This window comes from Chaetodon trifascialis, chromosome 19, assembly GCF_039877785.1.
Source record: "Chaetodon trifascialis isolate fChaTrf1 chromosome 19, fChaTrf1.hap1, whole genome shotgun sequence".
NCBI classification, from domain to species: domain Eukaryota; kingdom Metazoa; phylum Chordata; class Actinopteri; order Chaetodontiformes; family Chaetodontidae; genus Chaetodon; species Chaetodon trifascialis.
Genome location: NC_092074.1, coordinates 18,044,882 through 18,063,660, shown reverse-complemented (window position 1 = coordinate 18,063,660; position 18,779 = coordinate 18,044,882). Strand labels below are relative to the sequence as shown.

General features: G+C 41.7%; 2 protein-coding genes across 2 annotated transcripts; one reads left to right on the top strand and one right to left on the bottom strand.

The window, feature by feature from the left end:
* Window positions 1-167: 167 nt before the first annotated feature.
* LOC139347711 (interleukin-31 receptor subunit alpha-like) lies at window positions 168-13,366 on the bottom strand. The gene is made up of 16 exons (XM_070987461.1): window positions 13,129-13,366; window positions 8,964-9,224; window positions 8,755-8,881; window positions 8,477-8,655; window positions 8,278-8,393; window positions 6,996-7,019; window positions 6,719-6,881; window positions 5,816-5,898; window positions 5,511-5,727; window positions 5,191-5,355; window positions 3,985-4,086; window positions 3,761-3,904; window positions 3,528-3,668; window positions 2,462-2,546; window positions 2,225-2,306; window positions 168-1,394 (listed from the first exon to the last, which is right to left on the bottom strand). Exons 1-16 carry the CDS (start codon window positions 13,181-13,183, stop codon window positions 969-971), a joined length of 2,370 nt encoding a protein of 789 aa, XP_070843562.1. The 5' UTR covers window positions 13,184-13,366; the 3' UTR covers window positions 168-968.
* Window positions 13,367-14,516: 1,150 nt separating this feature from the next.
* rdh14b (retinol dehydrogenase 14b) lies at window positions 14,517-18,720 on the top strand. The gene is made up of 2 exons (XM_070987462.1): window positions 14,517-15,163; window positions 16,027-18,720. Exons 1-2 carry the CDS (start codon window positions 14,813-14,815, stop codon window positions 16,642-16,644), a joined length of 969 nt encoding a protein of 322 aa, XP_070843563.1. The 5' UTR covers window positions 14,517-14,812; the 3' UTR covers window positions 16,645-18,720.
* Window positions 18,721-18,779: the final 59 nt, after the last annotated feature.

The window sequence follows — 18,779 nt, the reverse complement described above, 5'->3', positions numbered from 1 at the left end:
CAGCAGATTGACTCAGATTTTTGCCATCTTTGTGAACACGTTGTTTTACAATGTATTGTGCTTTTCTGCTTCAGTACCCAAAGTCATCATTGTTGCTGTTGTTGTTGCATATTCAGTAAAGTACAAAATAATAATTCTAAAATTCATGCCAACTTTCACATTTATTTAACTTGGCAAATATTTATTTGGTAATTAACAACATTTGCACAATTTCACAAGTTCAATAAATACAAATGAAACACAATTTGTGATCATGTATATTAGATTATGTTTGTAAACAGCTTGTTGAGAGTAGCTCTGTAGCTATTTGTGCCCCGTGTTATAAAAAAAAATGGCTATGCTATCTCAGGCACATTTAAAAGTTTCTGGAAAACAAAAAATACTACATTATCAAGCTTATTTATAGTACATGCCATTGTTAAATCTAATGGCAAGTTGTACAGCAAAAAATACACCGAGTGACAGCTTTCTGGTGTCAAGAAGTGAAGATATGACTGATAACAGACAGGAAACATATGTGGATCTTATCATAATATATGGCTAACACGATGAATTTTACAACAAAACATCAATCTCACCATTTACACAAATCCTCAGGATGCTACCACTGGACAGACCTGGGCTTTGTGATATAATGCAGCCTGTACATGCACACATTTAAAGGAATATCTCTAAATAAGTATTCCTACAAAACACACCAAGTCATCTTAATAAAGCAGCTACCATACGTTATAAATATTTGTATCAATAAACAATAGACAGGCATTGCATTTGATTACCCGGCAGGGGTGTCTGGCATGAGATTACACCCATTCTTCTTTATTTTCATTCCACAGTGGATACAGTGCCAAGCAGGATAATGTCACGCACCACCGTGGAAGTCTCTGGCAAGATTAAACCACATCTGGTAATCACAGCTGACTGACTTTCCTGATTCTCGGAACGTCATTATGGTTTTATTTTCTCCCTCAACGGCCCTGACCTTGTTCAAACATGTCCAAAGTGACGTAAACAGTTAGTGGTGGCGTCTTTTCTTGCTGTTTCACTGGAGCACGCGTACACTGCTTACGGGTCCTCGGGGCAGGGGCTTCTACCGGACTCTGACTTCGATATGGGCTGGATGGGCTGTCGTCTGATGAAAGCAGCTCTGTGGTTTCAGCGGGAAAAGATGGATGCTGTTTGTCCACAGGTTCAGCTGGGTCTTCCCTCTGTATGTGCGGTGCTGAGACTGTGGCTGGGTCAGTATATTCGTCTGTCATATTTTGGTCACTGGCTGGGTTGTCATTACTGCCTGCAGCTGGTGGAGAGGCGGACGTTCCCTGAGCTTCCTTTGTGTAAATGCTGTCACAGGAGGTTTCCGTTGGATTATGGAATGATGGGAAGGGACATATTCCCTACAGACATGTCCACACGGAGACACACAAACACAGAAATGGACAAAAAGACACAACGTGTTAATAATTCAAGAAATAAAACCTTGCATACAGAATCATGACATATATAATAAAAGTTGGGTAAAAACCAGGAGACCTCTGGAAAGACAACAAACAATCAAGATTACATGTAAATTATTGTCCTTCATGGGTATTTATATCTACAAAGGCTGAAGTCATTCTCAGCACTTGATATATTTAAAATTTGATGACTTAAAGGCTGACCTGACTCCTTGTACTGCGTTTACACTGGGGCTGCAACTAACAATTATTTTAATTGTAGATTATTTTTTCAACTAAACAATTCGCTGTTTTTCTGTAACATGTTACATACTCTGTTAGTTGGTTCGCTCTCATAACATATTTTTTAATCAGAGATCATGAGTGCAATGCCAGCATGCATCGACAGCTTCTTGAAAGCTGTAGCGTCTGAATTAAGCTGAGATATCAGCAGATCAAGGAGGACCCATCACTGACGAGCTCATCAGACTGTAGTTCAATCTTATGTATCTTAAGGTATCTTAATATCTTAAATGCTTTATTATACCAGTCAAACATTGACCAGTGTGGTTTCTTTTCCAGTTCCTGTTTCTGTGAACTGTCTGTTCAAAGTCCCAATGTGGCTACAAGCCACTGCAATTTATTTCTACTTTTTCATGACTATCTCCTGAGTAAAGCGGGAACTTTCCTCCCTGACCACACATGACCTAGAGGTGAATCGTCTCTCCCCCTCAGCCATTTTAAAATGGTTGTAATTCACTCCTCCTAATTCCCCCCCGCACTGAGTTCACCTTTTCATGACTCGCTGATGACCACAGCGCCACAGAGCTGTGACCAGGGTCAGGCACCGGCTTCTCCTTGAATTTCCTCCACCTAAAAAGCAGATAATTAAGACATTAAGACATAAATTTTCAAGATTTTTCATTTTTCAAAATCTAGTGCAATATGCCTTTTATCATTACCGACATGGAAATACACTTGGTTCTTGCATATCACATCATCGCTGGCAGCAAAGGTTTGAAACTTACTGAACAGCACAGCATAATCCAAGAGATAGCACGAGAACTATGAGGATGCCTCCGGAGACAGCGAGCACTGTGCTGAGCCTCGGATCTGTCAAAGAAAGAAGGATGGAGGAGCTCGATGAGCAGGAAAAGTGACTCACTTCTCCAAAACTCCTTGAAGGAATGAAACCGTCTGATAAAACACGTTCTTCTCAGTTATGATGTTCAGTTATGATGAATTGACTCAGTCGTGTTGATTACATATCAGTATTGAATTGAGAAAGGCTGTGTTTTAATTGCTTGTGAATGCAACTTGGCTCTTTATTAGTCATTATGAAGCACTATTAATGCCTTATTCTGTTAGTTAGGGTTCTTAAGGGTTAAGGGAGTTTGGTTATTAGGACAATAATTCATGTACAAAAACTTCCTTTGGAGGTTAATGAGGGAAACTCTTAGCTAGTGGCCAGGTAGTTGTAGAAAATGGTCGTGCAGAATAAGGCACAAATAAGTGCTTCATAATGACTAATAAATGCTCAATATGCTACTCATATGCATGCTAAGATACTAGTTGATGGTGAGAATGTGTACCTTATTATAAAGTGTTATTTTTTTTGTGTGTGAGAGGTACACAGGTACACACAGAGGAGTGTGTGTTTTTTCTGCCTTTAACAAATAGCAGCGTCTCGGTAGACAGTGCATTCCACCTGACATGCCAAAGCATGCACGCAACACAAGTGATACATCTGTCTGAGTTAGGGCAATATAACAACTGCCAAAATTAACAATGTGGAAAGGTTCACACATCTGACTCCAGGCTTATCGAGGTTTTTTGGAACCAAGCAACCACAGGCTCTCCCTGACTTGCCACAACAGTCACCTCCTGAAGGTGGACCCACACGACACTCTGCTGATCTCATCATGCTTCTGTGAGCGCAGGACTTTCAATTTTGTCACCCTGTCGCTGGTCAGTTCGGGTGAGTTTGCACATTTCTGGTCACTCCTATAGATTCCTGTCAGAGGGCTGCAGATTTTTCTTATATAACTAGTGCTAAAATTCCACATACGCAGTAATCCCTTCCAGATTACTCACCAAATCGTTTGGTTTTGAAGGACCTCTCAATGCTTTTGGTGGTTCCAGTAAGAGCTGTGGCCTTGACAAAGACTGTGTATTGGGTGTCTCGATTCAGATCTTTCAAAAGGATGTCCCGCGTTGAGCCATCTACGGTAACATCTAGAACAAAACCGTAACAGAAATACAGAGAAAGGTAAGATAAGTATCTTCAATTCGTTTGCAAACTTAGAACGAGTCTGTGGTGGGCTTACTGAGCTGTGGTCCTTCCTGTAATCTGTAGAAGACGGTGTGGTTGACGACATCACCGCTGCACGCCTCCTGGGACTCCACGTCCCACCTCACGAGGACGCTTTTGTCTGTAGTCTTAATTTCGGTGATATTGACATTCCCTGGATCTGTAGGGAGCACGTTTTTAAAATCAGACGGGTACAACATGAAAAAACACTTCACTGTCATCCTGAAAAAATCTGAATACCTCCGAATCTGGAGCAGATGTGAAGGGTCTGAGCGCCATGGCCTGTCTTGTCATCAAAGAGGGGAGTTACTGTAATATTGTATGGCTTCTTATCCAGGAGGTCTGTAAGGAAGGGAAGACAGTTCTGAAAACCTGTTAAAGTAAAGGGGCAATAAACACCTTGAAGCCATAGATGTAATTCTCCTTCTGCTACTGCTCCCGTGTAGCTTTTTAGCTGTGCTAGCGACGTAGCTTTAGGGATGGCAATTGATCCAGACTGAGATATCTCTTGTGAGTTTTAATGGATTGGCATGACATTTCCTACTGATGTTCATGTTCCCCAACTGACTTCGGTGATCCCATAAATTTCCCCCTTGTGCCACCACAAGGTTGTCATTTTTCTGTTTAAAATTCTTTTCTGCCATTATTAGACAGTAGGGAGATGACAGGAAATGAGGGAAATAGAGCTGCAGCAAAGGTACCCAGCCAGACTCATGTGGTTCATAATCAGAGTCTTAAAGGACCAGTGTGCAGTATTTAGGGGGATCTTTTGATAGAATATGAAATACAATAGTCAGAATTATGTTTTCATTAGTGTGCAGTCGCCTCAAAATAAAGTTTTTGTTATCTTAGCATGAGTGCTTATATCTAAAGAGGGAGCAGGTCGTCTTCCACAGAGTCCAGCACAATATGTTGTCATGTTCTATGGCAGCCCAGAATGGACAAACCAATTTGTGCAATTTGCGGCCACGCCTGCATGCTTGGAAATAAAAGGATGAGGCGAGGGGTACTCATGTTGGTTGCAATCTGCAATCTCGCCACTAGATGCCACTAAATCCTACACACTGGTCCTTCAAAGCTGCAGGGGTGCCACTCAGTCCGATGGTGGAGTTTCTGTAGAGCATCTCTTCTCTGTGAGATGAGTCACAGTTTCCGATAACCCCACATTTTTAAAAACGATAACATCTTTCCAGCAAACACATTATAGCAGCTTTCAAAAGTCTGTTTCCACCAGTGTATCCATTACTTCCCACACCCAGACCATGAAAATAACACATTAATTGATGTGACGGTCAAAAAAGTTAAGTCATAGCCCATAATTCAGCGGTGGATTGATGATGACTCTGATTCCCTCCATAAGAACTCATTCCATATATTACTATTAGGACCCATGAAGTATCGAATCCATCTTTCCATCCATCAACCACTTCATGTCTGTTAACCTACCAAACAGTGTTGCATTAGTGTATTCGGTCTGCTTCCAGTAGTATTCATTTCCATTGTGTGTGTAGTCGACCACGTAACCGCTGACGGGCTGAGCAGGAGCCCTCCAGCTGACCAGAATAACACCTTCAGAGGTTGAGGTCTGGATGTCGGTAACTTGAGGGAGGCCTGTCAAGTGAGGTTGAGTGAAAAGAGGCTGATTGCTTGATACCAAATCACCAGCGTGCATCAAGGCAGAGCACTATTCCATTAAAATGAAGCACTATGATTCAGAAACCGCGGCAACCCATTAAGAAAGCAAAATCAATAGTATTAAAACTCACTCTCTCCAACGGCTGGCACGTACACAGAGTCCTCCACACACAGGAAATCATCATGGAAGATTTTGAGATTTATTCTGCGTGCATCTTGGTTCACATCGACATCACAAACTGAATTGGCACAGGAAGTATCTGTGTGATTTACTCCAGCCATGTGTTCCTTCAAGGGAGTCTGTGTGATCATGAAGGTAAATGGGTCCTGGCATGTTGAAGGAATCACCTGTGTAGACAATAAAGTTGAATTATGAGTTTGGAAACAAAAGGAAGAGAAATCTCTATTATAAGGCAGCAGTGACAGGCTTCCTCACCGTCCACATGACACGAACTTTTCTGACTCCATTTTTATCCGCTTCAGCTACCTTTCTCCACAGGCGCAGCTTGACATCCCTTTCTGTAAAAGGTTCAAATACATTTAAAACAACGGGACCACCGTTCACACCTGAACTGAAAGCAAAACTGTTGTCAGCTCACGGTAGCTAACAGCTGAACAGCACACTGAAGGGTGATAGTGGTATTAATCATTGGTTGTTTCTGGTGTTCTGGGATTGCACCAAGAATTCAGATAAGCAACCCGACATCATGACATACAAGTCTATACTTGTGAATCACTCGGTTTGGTTAAACCCAATGATAATGTATCACCAGGCCTGGAATAACCTCTCATCAGTCATGTGGAGTCATTGGTGGAGTCACACGTGGAGCCTCTTATGACAACACGCAACAAATAAACTTGATTGGTTTACTCTTGAGTATGGATTTTCTGACCTTTTTTGACCTTGATAAGTTATTAATCATGCTAATAGAGCTGTAGAGTTGTCTGAACAAGGAAACACAGATAGAGATGCAGCCGGTCTGATTAAGGCCCAGGGCAGCCGTGATTGTATCATCAGCAACTTGAAGCTTGAATATAATGCATAGACAGTCATTTCCCACTAGAAGAATAAAAGGATGCGTTTCTAAGTAAACTAATAACACAGCATGAACATCTTGAATTGTTCTGAATGTGGGATCCTTGATGCACAGCAGTGATCACATTTTTATGTCATCTACAGGCCAGTTACAATTATCAGACATAAAAACTCAATATTAATACAAGCTGTTTTATGCATGTTGTGCATGTTTGTGCACAAGTGATTTGTGCACAGATGATTTGGGAGCCTGTTATTGTCAGTTCTGGTGCTGATGCGAGCTGATTTTAACATTGTTCTTACTGTTTAGTTTGGCCAGAACTGTCCTCTCGTGGCTCCAGTCGCTCCATGGGGCCTCCCCTAAAGCACAGCGGACCGCAAATGTGTAGTTATGGCAGGATTCCACTTTCTCAATCACCATTTCCCCTTTGTCCACCTTTCTTCCCAGAGTCTTATTCAGCACCCACTTGGAAAAACAGACAGCGTTTGATTAGAAACATCCTTCCTCCATCCAGACTTTCAATAGGCTTTTTGTGCCATATAAATGAGGTTTGCCAGGGACAAAAAAAGAATGTCTAACCTCTGGACTTCCTTCATCGACAGCCTGGAACAGAGAGGCAAACAGAATTCAGGCATGAGGGCGAATTGCAAAAACACTGGCGGAGTCAAAAAGCCATTCTCCTGTTTTTACACCTTTTTATTTGGGAGCAACAAAGATGGAGTTACAGCATTATGCCAGCAGCAGTTTACCTGATCAGCTGTGTCCAAAATGACTCCCTATCTGCCAGCGCACTGCATTTACTGAGTAAGTTTATCCACCAAAATTCCACAATGGTGCAAACACCACTTTTAGCTAACGATGCGGCAATGCACAACATTACACAGGTGCAAATTACAGTTGAGTTAAACAGCTGTCTGACTAAAAAAAGCAAAGCCAAACCTCAATTTACTGCTCGCTAACAGCCATTATTATATTCACCATATTTTTGAATCTAGTTTGAAATTCGTTTTCAGTTTGGTGCTTGAGCAAGCTAAGCTAGGCATCGCAGCAGCTATTCGAGGCTAAGATGCTGCTAATGCTGCATACATCATGTCAAAATTACCAGTTTTCAGCTCATAAGTAGCTTTCAAGCAAACATCCGAGTCAAGATTGTGACCAGGAAAGCAGCTTGGTGGTTAATAATACAGAAGGGCCTGGAAACCACACAAACATCACTTCCCTTGTGACCACGAGGGGAAAATGTAACTCTTCATTAACAAACTGGAACAGAAAGGGAAACAGAAATCTCAATCAGCCTTGAAGAGGAAGTGAAAAACCACTGGCAGAATGAAACAGCTGGGCCAGTTTTTACACCTTTTTAACTAGGAGCCTTAAAGATTAACAAACTGTGAACAGTTTCATTGAAATTAGACATTTCCTGTCTACCTTTTCACTGTCAGATTGACCCAAAAAAGTTTTTGTGTGAATGTCTGAATAACATTAGGTCAATGATCATTATTCCTGTTCTGCCAATATTCCGTGAACGCAGCATTATAGCAGCAGTCTGACGCTGAAGTGCTGCTAATGCTGCATCCCCGTTACATTAGTTATCATAATTATGAGTTTCCGACTTGTAAACAGTCTTCAGGTCAACATCCAGTGACGCTAAATAACAGAGAAGTCGCTGAAAACCAAACATGAATTCCCTTAAATCAGCTAAAGATTCACTTCTACAATAAGGTTGTTTATGCTCATCTTTTTCTGATTTGTGATCACTATCACTGAAGTTTATGTGTTTTATTCAACACTGTTTCCACACTTTCACAGCTGCCTGCAGTAAACACGTCCAATGCTGCATGCAGGAGCTCAGTGAGGGACGTACCTTGCTGTATTTGACTTGACAGTGTTGCTTTCCTTGGGAAAATTTCGCTCCACTCCACTCCACCAACAGACGACCAGAGACAGCGAGTACATTTATGTGTGGACGGGTGATTTTCACTGAGGGAAGGTGATTGTGATGAAAATGCAGAAATGTACAATGTTAACACACAAAGCTACAAAAATGACTTAATGATACTTACATATGCTGAATGGACTAAATTTATAAGGGTCGGAGGAAGCTTCCCACGCAGCAGATTTAGCTCTCACAGTAACTGTGGAATTCTGCATCAGAGGTATTTTGTCGGACATATCGTAATAGTTGTGCGTGCAGGTTGTTTTCTGTGAGTTGCAGATTTCACTCTGGCGAGTGCATGAGTCACTGGAAGGAACATGTTTCATGTTAAGCGCACTTATCAACAAGGCAAAGAATTGCTCCTGCATTAGTTCTTAGACAAGAGGAAGAAAACATGAAACCCACCACAGGACAGTGTAGTTTACTTCCAATGAAGCATCAGTCTGATGCTCCCAGCTGCATGTGAACAGGTCTGGTAAACCTTGCGTTGCCTGATCGTAATGAAGCAAGCATGATATCTTGCTGGGTTTTGCTGTGAAAAGATGTCATATAATTGAAGTTGTTGCAGGCGTCTACAACCGCATGAACGTTGAGAACATAAAAGCACGTCTTACTGTACGTTCTGATGATGGTGCCCCCGAGGACCTCCTGCGTATCTGCACTGTGGCACTGCAGTGTGGCGCTGCGCTTGGTGAAGTTCCTCAGTGACAGGGCGGAGTGTGAGGAGTTGGAGGTGCTTTCATTGATATAGCTGTTGTCCAGCGTCCAGAAGACTTTGCCATGGATACATGAGGTCTGGCACACGATCTGGGTGCCGGATCCCACTTCAATGTACTGATCTTGAGAGACGACCTTGCACTTGTTCTCATGCAGGCCTGCAGGAAATGATAATGGTAATTAAAATTCTTCTATTTTTCCTAATGATATGACAGTCCATCACATTAATGGCATGGTGGAAGAAGAGGACTGATACCACTGTCAGGTCAGGTCTCACTCTCTTAGTGGAAGAGGGAACATTTTAAAACCTGTTTGCTTGTTTACATTAAACATAAATAAGTATTTTTGTCATATAACTCACGCACACATCAGTCAAACAGAATAACAAAACACTGGTCTTGTCCTGAGGCTTTGAGTGCTTTCTCTGAAAAACGTCCTTTATCTCTCACTTTCCTGAAAAACTCTGTTCGTAATGAAAAAACAGGATAAGCTTGTTCACTTCACACCTGCCATGATTGAAATTATTTTGCATAGACCATCAAAACTGTATTCACTCTGTGTGTTCACATGTAGCACAGGTGTGTTATTCTAACAACCGACATGTTTGCTGGTAGTGTAACAGTCTTATGAGTGGAACATAAACAATATTACAACATCAAATAAAGACATTTCTACTACACTGAAGTTTGATATTAGATATTGTGTCAGTCACTGAGGACTTGAGCAATGCTCTCTGTGGTGGTTTGTAATTTGAATAACAAAGCATACCACACCACGCCTCTGTCCACTGTGCTCTGCCAGGATAATTCCTTGGAAATACTCATTAGGCTGTCTTCATCAGAATCCTGCATGAGAAAATCCACTGGTGCCATGGTGGTAATCATTCTGATGCTTCTGAATGGCTCTGTAGAGAGTTCACACCCATGTGCATGCTTTAGTGAGCTGCTGTGAGCGGTAAGAGGTCTTTCCTTGGTACGTCTTTATACAAAGAAAGGAATAACTTGATGTATAACATAGCCCGAATTTACAAGAGGGGACAAATAATTAAGAATCTGTTGTAGACAAAGTTTCACAAAATTTGCAAAGTTTCACCAAATCTAACAATCCACAAAATTGAATGATTTCTTAAGGGAGTCTGGTGCTGATTAATCACTGCCTCATATTAGCAGGTTTTGCTGTGGAGGTCAGGGATCTGATCTCAGTGAGGACAATAAGAATGCATTCAAAATGCAGGTGTAAACGCAAAGGCAAGATCTGATCGTTCATTATCGGGATAACACATCCAGACACAGATTCCAGGTTAATATCGGGGCTAAATGGGGCGTCTGACTTGAAAGTCACTGGATTCTCGAGGCTGCCGCTTCTCCCAGCTTGGGTGAAATATTACAGATATTATGAATGTCTCAGGGGAAATGTACACTGAACAGTCACCGTGATATATTGCTATTCCTCTCATGCACTCAAACTCAGCTAAAATATCAATGTAAGTCAGAAAAGCATCCATGAGGTGGTGGCGACGGTACGCATCTTGTGGTGCATTTTTCAGGGTTGCCAAATACTGTAAATTGACACAACATCCTCTCCAGTGTCCTTTCATTGAAGATTTTTTCAGGCCGATCGCTTCACTTGACCACGTTTTACTTTTAGTCTTCCCTTGTGACTTAGAAAAAATGTCCAAATCTACATGCAGACCTTTTTTTTTATTAACAAATAAGGAGTTAGCGGTGGGTCACTAACCTTGATGACTCAACACTTCCTGTTGCTGCTTCGCTAACGGTTGCAGGTGGAAAGCTTTCCATTTGAAGCAGCTACAGGAAGACTTCACTTTGCATTATGAGTACGTTAGCACACACCCCATTAGAAAACTCAGTCAGGACAGGAATAGACTGCAGGCTCCACACTCCTACTTAGAGAAGATAAATGAGGCCCAGTTTGTGCCTCTGATGCACCTCAGAGTCACAGAGCTAAGCCTTGGTTCCTCTAAGAGAAACCCAGAAGAACATTTCCAGAATTCTGAAAGATTTTTCTCATCACTTGGATGCAAAAAGTTTCTGTCTTACTGTGGGATCACTCTCATATGGACTTATGCTACAAATGACTTAAAAATCCAGTGTGTCTTTCACACCACAAACCAACCACACCAGCATCGAACATTTGAGCTTTCCACAACTTGTTGTCAGAAGGAGATCAGTGATGGTCGTACTCTCTGAGCCTTTTGAAAATGCACAAAAACAGCACAAAACAAGATGACACCACAGATACGACTTCAACAGCTCCTGTTCTGATTCTAGACGTGTAAATGCCCATCAGCTTGCTCTGGATGCCTCAGAAGTGAGTGCATCTCTGCAGGAACTGCACATCGTCTGTCTTCTGAACTGTATCTGACACATTTGACCCCACATCAAGTCATCTATAACAATAACAGGGGTTTGAGTGATTTATCTCAATGGAGTGTCTGAGATTAGCACTATGACTGCAACCTACTCCCTGACTGCAAAACAACTTGGACGAATTCCAGTGCAAAATATTTTTGTCTGAACATGCAGAGTGAAGCTCCACAGCTGGTTTGCGTCAAGTTTCTCTGCTGATGCTGGTCCGGTGTCACTGCACCCAGCTCTGCTCCTTTTCCTGCACTTTTTGCTGCCCCTGCACAGATCAGGGACTTTTTTGTGGCATGTGAGAGGAACGTGGAATAAACAAGGCTTTGTACGAGCTCTGCAGTTTGCAATTGGCTTGTGGTTTATTACGTTTATTCCACAGGGGAGCAGAATTGGCCAGCGTCTTGGAAATATCTGTCTTCTACTGCTTTATTTCAGCATTGTGAAGCCCAACTGAGAGTAAGCTTGTGAGTAATGGTGTTTGGAGAGGGTGCCTGTGCAAAAGAAGTGAAAATCATGCAAATGAGTGCAGTTATTGCTACCGGTAAATATTTTCCATTTGAGGTCACCAGGTGTGTAAAACTGGACTTAAAACACATGACAGTACATTTTGGATCTATGTGTAAAAACACATTGTAATGCAATGAAGTGGTGTGTGCATGTGCTCACTTTGGGTCTGTGTGGTTTCTATTCGGATGAGAATAATCGATGATGTAAAAACCTGCAGGCACAGTCGGAGACCAGGATTTACAGGGGTTACCGTGCTGCTTTTCAATATGCAAATAAAGCACTATCTGACTGAATATGTGCTGATTTGCATACATTTTCAGAACAGAAAAGGGAAATTTTGGATAAAACCAGGTTCAGAATTCTTGTTTCACTGTGTTGACATAACAAAGTGAAAGGTTTTTACAAGGAGAAGTCTCTTTTAAACACTCCATAAAGCAGAAAATACTTTAATCGGCTTTAAAAAAAAATCTATTTTTGTGTTGTTTTTAGGAATAAAATGTTCCATAAATTGGAAATCAGAATAAGAGAAACTAAGAAGTTTAGTGTGTGTTGATGCTACTGAGATTTCTGGTTCACAGTATGAGGGAAACAAACTGCCTTAGAGATATGTATTGTAAAATTCTATACATTTTTAGACAAAGAATAAAACCAGTTAACGTCCCCAGTTGATTATTTGCACTAAGGCAGTTATTTTTTGTTATAGAAATGCTATGTTTAAACATGCAAAAGATGTTTCATCTAATTAAATATGCACTGATTTGCATAAGCCTTCAGAAATCTGAGCTACAATAATCACCTAAATGTGTATTTTGGATGTTTTCTTTGCACTAGTCTGAAAAAAGACATTTTATGGTAACAAAACCAAAATCTCAAAATTGCCCAGTGAAGTGTTTTCACCTTTTGTGTTTTGCTTTGAGTGCTTTGTGAAGATATTTCTCAAAAAAACTAAAACAGTATAGATTTGACTGCAGCTGATGTAAAGGAACAGCTTTTAGTCTCAGTGTTGAATTCAAGACATTTCTAAATACCCCCTGTATTAACTACAGTGAACATGAATGAAACTGAAGCAAAACCAGCATTTCCCAGTACTCCAGACCTGTATGTGACCAGTCAGCTGCTCTGCATTTTGACACCCTGCTTCACAAGAAATATCAAATATAAGAGGTTTACTTACCTTTACACATGGAGGGGATGACAGCCAGGATGAACAGGACTAGGAAGGAATACATTTCTGTTATCCCAGTACCAGATCTTAAAGAAATCCCCTTTTAAAAGACATGCAGAGCTGTGAGATTCTCAGCTGTGCAAGAAAAAAATAGTTTAAATTGTCCGTTACGGCAGACTGGACACGACACTGCACTGCATTATTCCCACTAACTCTGCTTTTCAGCCATCAAGTAACAGGAACTGAAGCAAACTCTGAAATAAACGGGAGGTATTACCCAACTGGAAACACAGCGAGCTAAGAGGAAGTGAAGTAACTTGTCGACAGTCTGTCAGGCTTTGATAATGTGCCTCTATTTATTCCCGGAGCAACGCGAGAGTAAGACAATAAACCTCCCAGCTCAAAATACGCTCCTATGATGACGTTATGAACCACACTCGACTGCCAGATTCTAAATTTTAATTGCTCGGGGAATATTTGGCTGCACCATATCAAGAGTTGCTTAAATGGACTCACAAAGAGCAGCAGTGGAGGAAGCGTTCAGATTCTTTATACAAGTACCATAAAGTACTAATACCAATACTCCTTAGTATTTAAAATGTTGCTGAAGTTTAAGTATGTGAGTATAATAACAAAAATTTACTGAGAGTATTAAAAGTAAAAGTACGCAGTATTATTATATCATTTAATCCTGCATTTTAATGTAAAAGCAGGATTCAACTGTTACAACTGATTATAACTGTTAGGTGCAAATTCAGGAGCAAATTCTGAATTATTTTGTATATGACTATAACTAAGGATTATTTTTATTATGGATTAATCTGTTGATCATTTCCCCATTAATTGACTGATTGTTTGGTTTGTAAAAACTCTGAAACTTGTGAGAAATGCTGTCACAGTTACCCAAAGTGAAACCTTCACATGCTTGTTTTGTCCAACAAACACAAAACACAACAGTGACAGCTGACAACTTTGATACCGTGTTGAAACTTAAATCTAACTTGAAAGCTATCTGACCTTTTACTTTTTTCAAAGGCACATCATATTTTGCTGCATTTCCTTGTAGCCATCAAATAAGACTTGTTGGAATACCTGGATGCTTTACTTTTGTGGTCATATAGCGCCACCTAGTGGTGAATGGATGTGTTTTAAGAAAAGGCTAAACTAGGCTGGCTCTGAGGAGACTTTCTGGGGTGAAAAATAATCGTTCTAGCTCGCACAGAGCGCTTCATTCTCCATTAAAGAGTGGCTATTTGAATAAAACACATAGAGTGCCAAATTTAAAACTAAAAACATTTATATTGGCTTTGATTTACAGAAAGTTTGTACACCGGTATAACGCTTCATTTGGTATAACATGTAATATAGTTCGCTTAACGAAATACCCCGGAAGTAGTTTTATGAGAATCTTCACTTCCGTAGCGAGCCTAGCTAGCTAAGTTAGCCTCCTAGCAATATACGTAAACTACATTGCTGCATGGCGACCGTTTAATTGTTTGTTAGTTGAGCTGTTAGCTTTCAAGTCCACTCATTTAATTCTAAAATCATATGTTTCTTATTAGAAAATACAAATAACATATCATATAACGCCCACGTTAAGTGTAACGGTCGAGAAGGAAGAATTTCCGGGGCACTTGTAACTTGGACACATAACACACCGTGACACCGTCCTTGCTTATCTGTCCCCGCTTTCATGTACGCAGCGGTGCTCGTAGCCGCTGTTGTCGGCGGTGGGGTACTGCTACTTATGCGTCGTCTGTTCCCTCAGAAACCCGTAAAACTGCTCCAGTATCCCGCCCACACCATGCGAGGAAAGACGGTCATCGTGACCGGGGCTAACAGCGGGATAGGGAAGGCCCTGGCCGGGGAGCTGCTGAAGCTCCAAGCTCGGGTCATCATGGCCTGTCGGGACCAGCGGCGCGCCGAGGAGGCAGCCAGGGACATCAAGGAGCAAGCGGGACCAGAGCAGGGGGAGGTGGTCATCAAACTCCTGGACCTCGCTTCCCTTAGATCGGTCCGAAAATTTTGCGAGGAAATTCATCAGGTCGGTTGAGACGATACGAGCAAACATGGGGAAGTTAACCTCAGTGTCCCTGCTGAATGGACAGTTAGTTGATTACTGTGCAGATTAGTTTATGAAGCGACTGCTGTCTGGTTCATTCCAGCTGTTGTCATGTTCAGTACAAAGGAGAACATCACAGGTGGCTGAGGGGGCTGTCCGTGGTGCTGAACCTCACTGCTGACCCCCTGATGACAGACATTAGTTTGATCACCTTTAAGGTTATAGGATACGAAAGTCTGTAATCACGATGTGCTCTCATACATCCTTCATTCAGTACAAGTCAGATTGTTTTCGGCATTGATTAGTGTGCAGTATTCACCTGATTCATGAATTCGGTGTGTAAAACATCAGAAAACAGTGGAAAAGGCCATCACAAGTTCCTGAAGCGCAGTGTAATGTCATTAAATGTCTTGTTTGGTCCCGAAACCTCAAAATGTTCAATTTACTTCAAAATAAGACCAAGAAAAGCAGCAAAATCTGCATGCCTTATTGTAGTACTTTTGGTGAACTCTAACCTAGCAAAATAATATGACATTAGGAATCATTTATTAGAGTTATTCCCAGTTTCTGGATTCCTTTTGATAGTGTACATCACAGTGCTCAAAGAGTACTAATGCAGTATTTCTGTCCTCTCATAACCAGCAGGTGTCTCAAGGCGCTCCCTGTAAGACCGGAGTTTGTGTCTCGGGATCGATTAAATGAATGAATTATCGGTTTAATAAAGGCAGCTCCATTGCACAGCTCTGTCAGTTCGGCCTGTTTATGGTCAAAACAAACACATTTTACTGTGTTATGAAGCTGAAATGTTGGACTCTTCAGTGATTTAAATTTCTCTGACCCTTCAGGAGGAATCCAAGATTGACGTGCTAATCAACAACGCAGGCATCTACCAGTGTCCCTACTCAAAGACAGAGGATGGTTTTGAGATGCAGTTTGGTGTGAATCACCTGGGTCACTTCCTCCTCACTCACCTCCTGCTGGACCTCCTGAAGAGGTCGGCTCCCTGCCGCATCGTCGTGGTTTCCTCTAAGCTGTACAAGTACGGCCACATCAACTTCGATGACCTGAACAGTGAAAAGAACTACGATAAGGCGTTTTGCTACAGTCAGAGCAAGCTGGCCAACCTGCTGTTTACGCTGGAACTGGCTCGCCAGCTGGAGGGCACGGGGGTCACGGTCAACGCTCTCACCCCGGGCATCGTCAGGACCGGGCTCGGCAGGCATGTCCAAATCCCCGTCCTGGCAAAGCCGCTGTTCAGCCTCGCCTCGATGGTCTTTTTCAAGAGTCCACTGGAGGGGGCCCAGACTCCTCTCTATCTGGCCTGCTCCCCTGAAGTGGAGGGAGTGTCGGGGAAGTGCTTCGCTAACTGCAAGGAAGAGGAGCTGATGGCCAAAGCTACAGATGACCAGGCTGCCAAGAAACTGTGGGAGATAAGCAGGAGGATGGTTGGGCTCGAGAACTGAGCGGAGTTCCGCTCTGTGGACGGTGCTGGGTGGACTTATGTGTTCCTGGATGAAATACTTAATCTACAGAAGCCCCAGAGTCACTGAGAGATGGTGAAAAGACAGATTGCCACCTGCGGGATTAGTAATTAAATGGCATATTGTGCCAATGAAGTGTGTAAAGGAAGTGTCTGTGAGTGCACATTGCAGTGGGTTGATCACAGAATGTTTAAAGCTCTGCATTAAAAAAACGTGCCTATAAAATGATCTCTGCTTTCGTCCGCCATAACGTTCCCTGTCTGAAGTCTTCGTCGAGGATGTGTAGACGTAGAAAACCAATTTAAAAAAGCTGATTATCAGTATGAGTGGCTAAGAAAAGAGAGATTACAGCAAAAGATTAAAAAAAACATCTGCGTGAACTTTTCGGCTTCCTGGAAAGACACTCACATCGAGTCGATTACCAGAACAAAGAAAAGCAAAACCACAACAAAAGGCGAAACCCCAGTTAGCTAATAAAAAAGCCATTAAAGCTCCATGACTGGGGAAGATAATTTGATCCGTAAATTAAGATAATTAAAACGTAAAACAGTTATGGAAAAAGCCTTAAAACGTTGCAGTTAGGGTAGATGGTCTGGATACGTAATTAATAGCACTATGTTAAATGATTACTAATAAGAGGTTTAGAGGTACACGTGTATTGATTTTAAGGAGGTGCTGTGTGTCGTTCCATGAGTCAGGTGCACTAATGAATGAACGTCAGTGCAGACAGACGCAGAAACGTTAACTAAAACCTACAAATTTACTGCCTGGTCAGTCTGGGGTTATGAATCTGAGATCCATCCGATAGCACCTCGCTCTCTCGTCTTTCTTTAGTGTGGGGGCCGAGCTCCCCACACGTCAAATCAAAGAGAAAGAACTCCTCTCGTTCGCAGAAGTCGAGCTGAGCTGTCACCTTTCCCTCCATTGTGAGGTCACATTATTGCTTGTTCTGTGCAAATCGTCAGAGCGGACTGCAAAGCACATCAATTTTCTAGTTCAGCTATTGTCCCCGAGTGCTAAATTTGTGCTTGCTTTAGCATTGATTCTGCAGTAAAAAAAAAAAAAAAAAAAAAAAAAAAAGACAAGAGGTGGGGAGTAGCTGTTAATCTAGTTCCCCTCTGTTGATGCGTTTGAAGTGTAAATGCTTTCTGCTGTGTTTGGAGGAGACGGTTGACAGTGCAGATCAGTGAGACGCTGCCTGCTCAGTGGCTCCCTCTTGTGGATGGATTCAATCCCGCACCTCATCAGGAAGGAGTGACAGGAGACGCAGCAGCAGTTGTGAAAAATCAGATGCACGACAACAAATGCAGGAACACGTCTGAAATGAGTGAATGGCCTCGATATGCTGACAGGACAACTGTAGTGTCGACGCTGGACTAAATTTAAACCTGCAACCGACAGTTATTTCATTGTCAACCTGCAGATCCTTTCAACATTAATTGGTCGATCGTTTGGTCTATAAATGCGGGAAAACACTGAAATTTCTCGCACTCACAAGTCCTCAAATACCTTGTTTTGTCTCACCAGCAGTTCAAAATCCAAATGTATTAAGTTTTCAGTTTGCAAGAAGCAAATTATTACACGAGAGAAGCTTAAAAAAAATCGCTTTATCTGCTAATTATCTTTTATTAACTAACCGCTGACCCATACAAACAGTTGGAAAAATGAAACTGCTTCGTGTATAACTAAACAGCCCAAAACTCAAAGATAATTCAGCTTACAACAGAGAGAAGCAGCTTTGTTTCTGAGAGGCTGCAGCCGGCGTTCGGCCTTTTCTCGTGGTAATTGATCGACTAATTGATTAACTGACTGTTTACCTCACTGCAATACATCGAGCTGAAAGAGTTTAATCAGCAGTAAAAATGGAATTTATTGTCTTTTCACCGCTCTGTGTATTTGCACTCCCGGCATGACATTTGTAACATTCATCAGAAGTACTGAGTATTAGCACATTTAGCATGTTAACTATCACAAAAAGTCACAGAACAACACTTCATTGTAGTATTTTCTTGACTCCTTGGACTACCCAAATAAACTTTCTGTCTTGAATTTGCTGATCTTGGCAAAAAATCCCTCTTGTCTAACATCTTTTTAAATTCACAACAGCAATAAAGCCG

Excerpts from the sequence above, each read along its gene's own strand:
- LOC139347711 (XM_070987461.1), bottom strand. The coding sequence starts at position 13,183 with ATGTATTCCTTCCTAGTCCTGTTCATCCTGGCTGTCATCCCCTCCATG. Across the intron at positions 8,882-8,963 it reads CACCATCATCAGAACGTACA|CAAAACCCAGCAAGATATCA; the intron begins GTAAGACGTGCT and ends ATCTTTTCACAG. Across the intron at positions 5,728-5,815 it reads AAGTTCGTGTCATGTGGACG|GTGATTCCTTCAACATGCCA; the intron begins GTGAGGAAGCCT and ends TTGTCTACACAG.
- rdh14b (XM_070987462.1), top strand. The coding sequence starts at position 14,813 with ATGTACGCAGCGGTGCTCGTAGCCGCTGTTGTCGGCGGTGGGGTACTG. Across the intron at positions 15,164-16,026 it reads TTTGCGAGGAAATTCATCAG|GAGGAATCCAAGATTGACGT; the intron begins GTCGGTTGAGAC and ends CTGACCCTTCAG.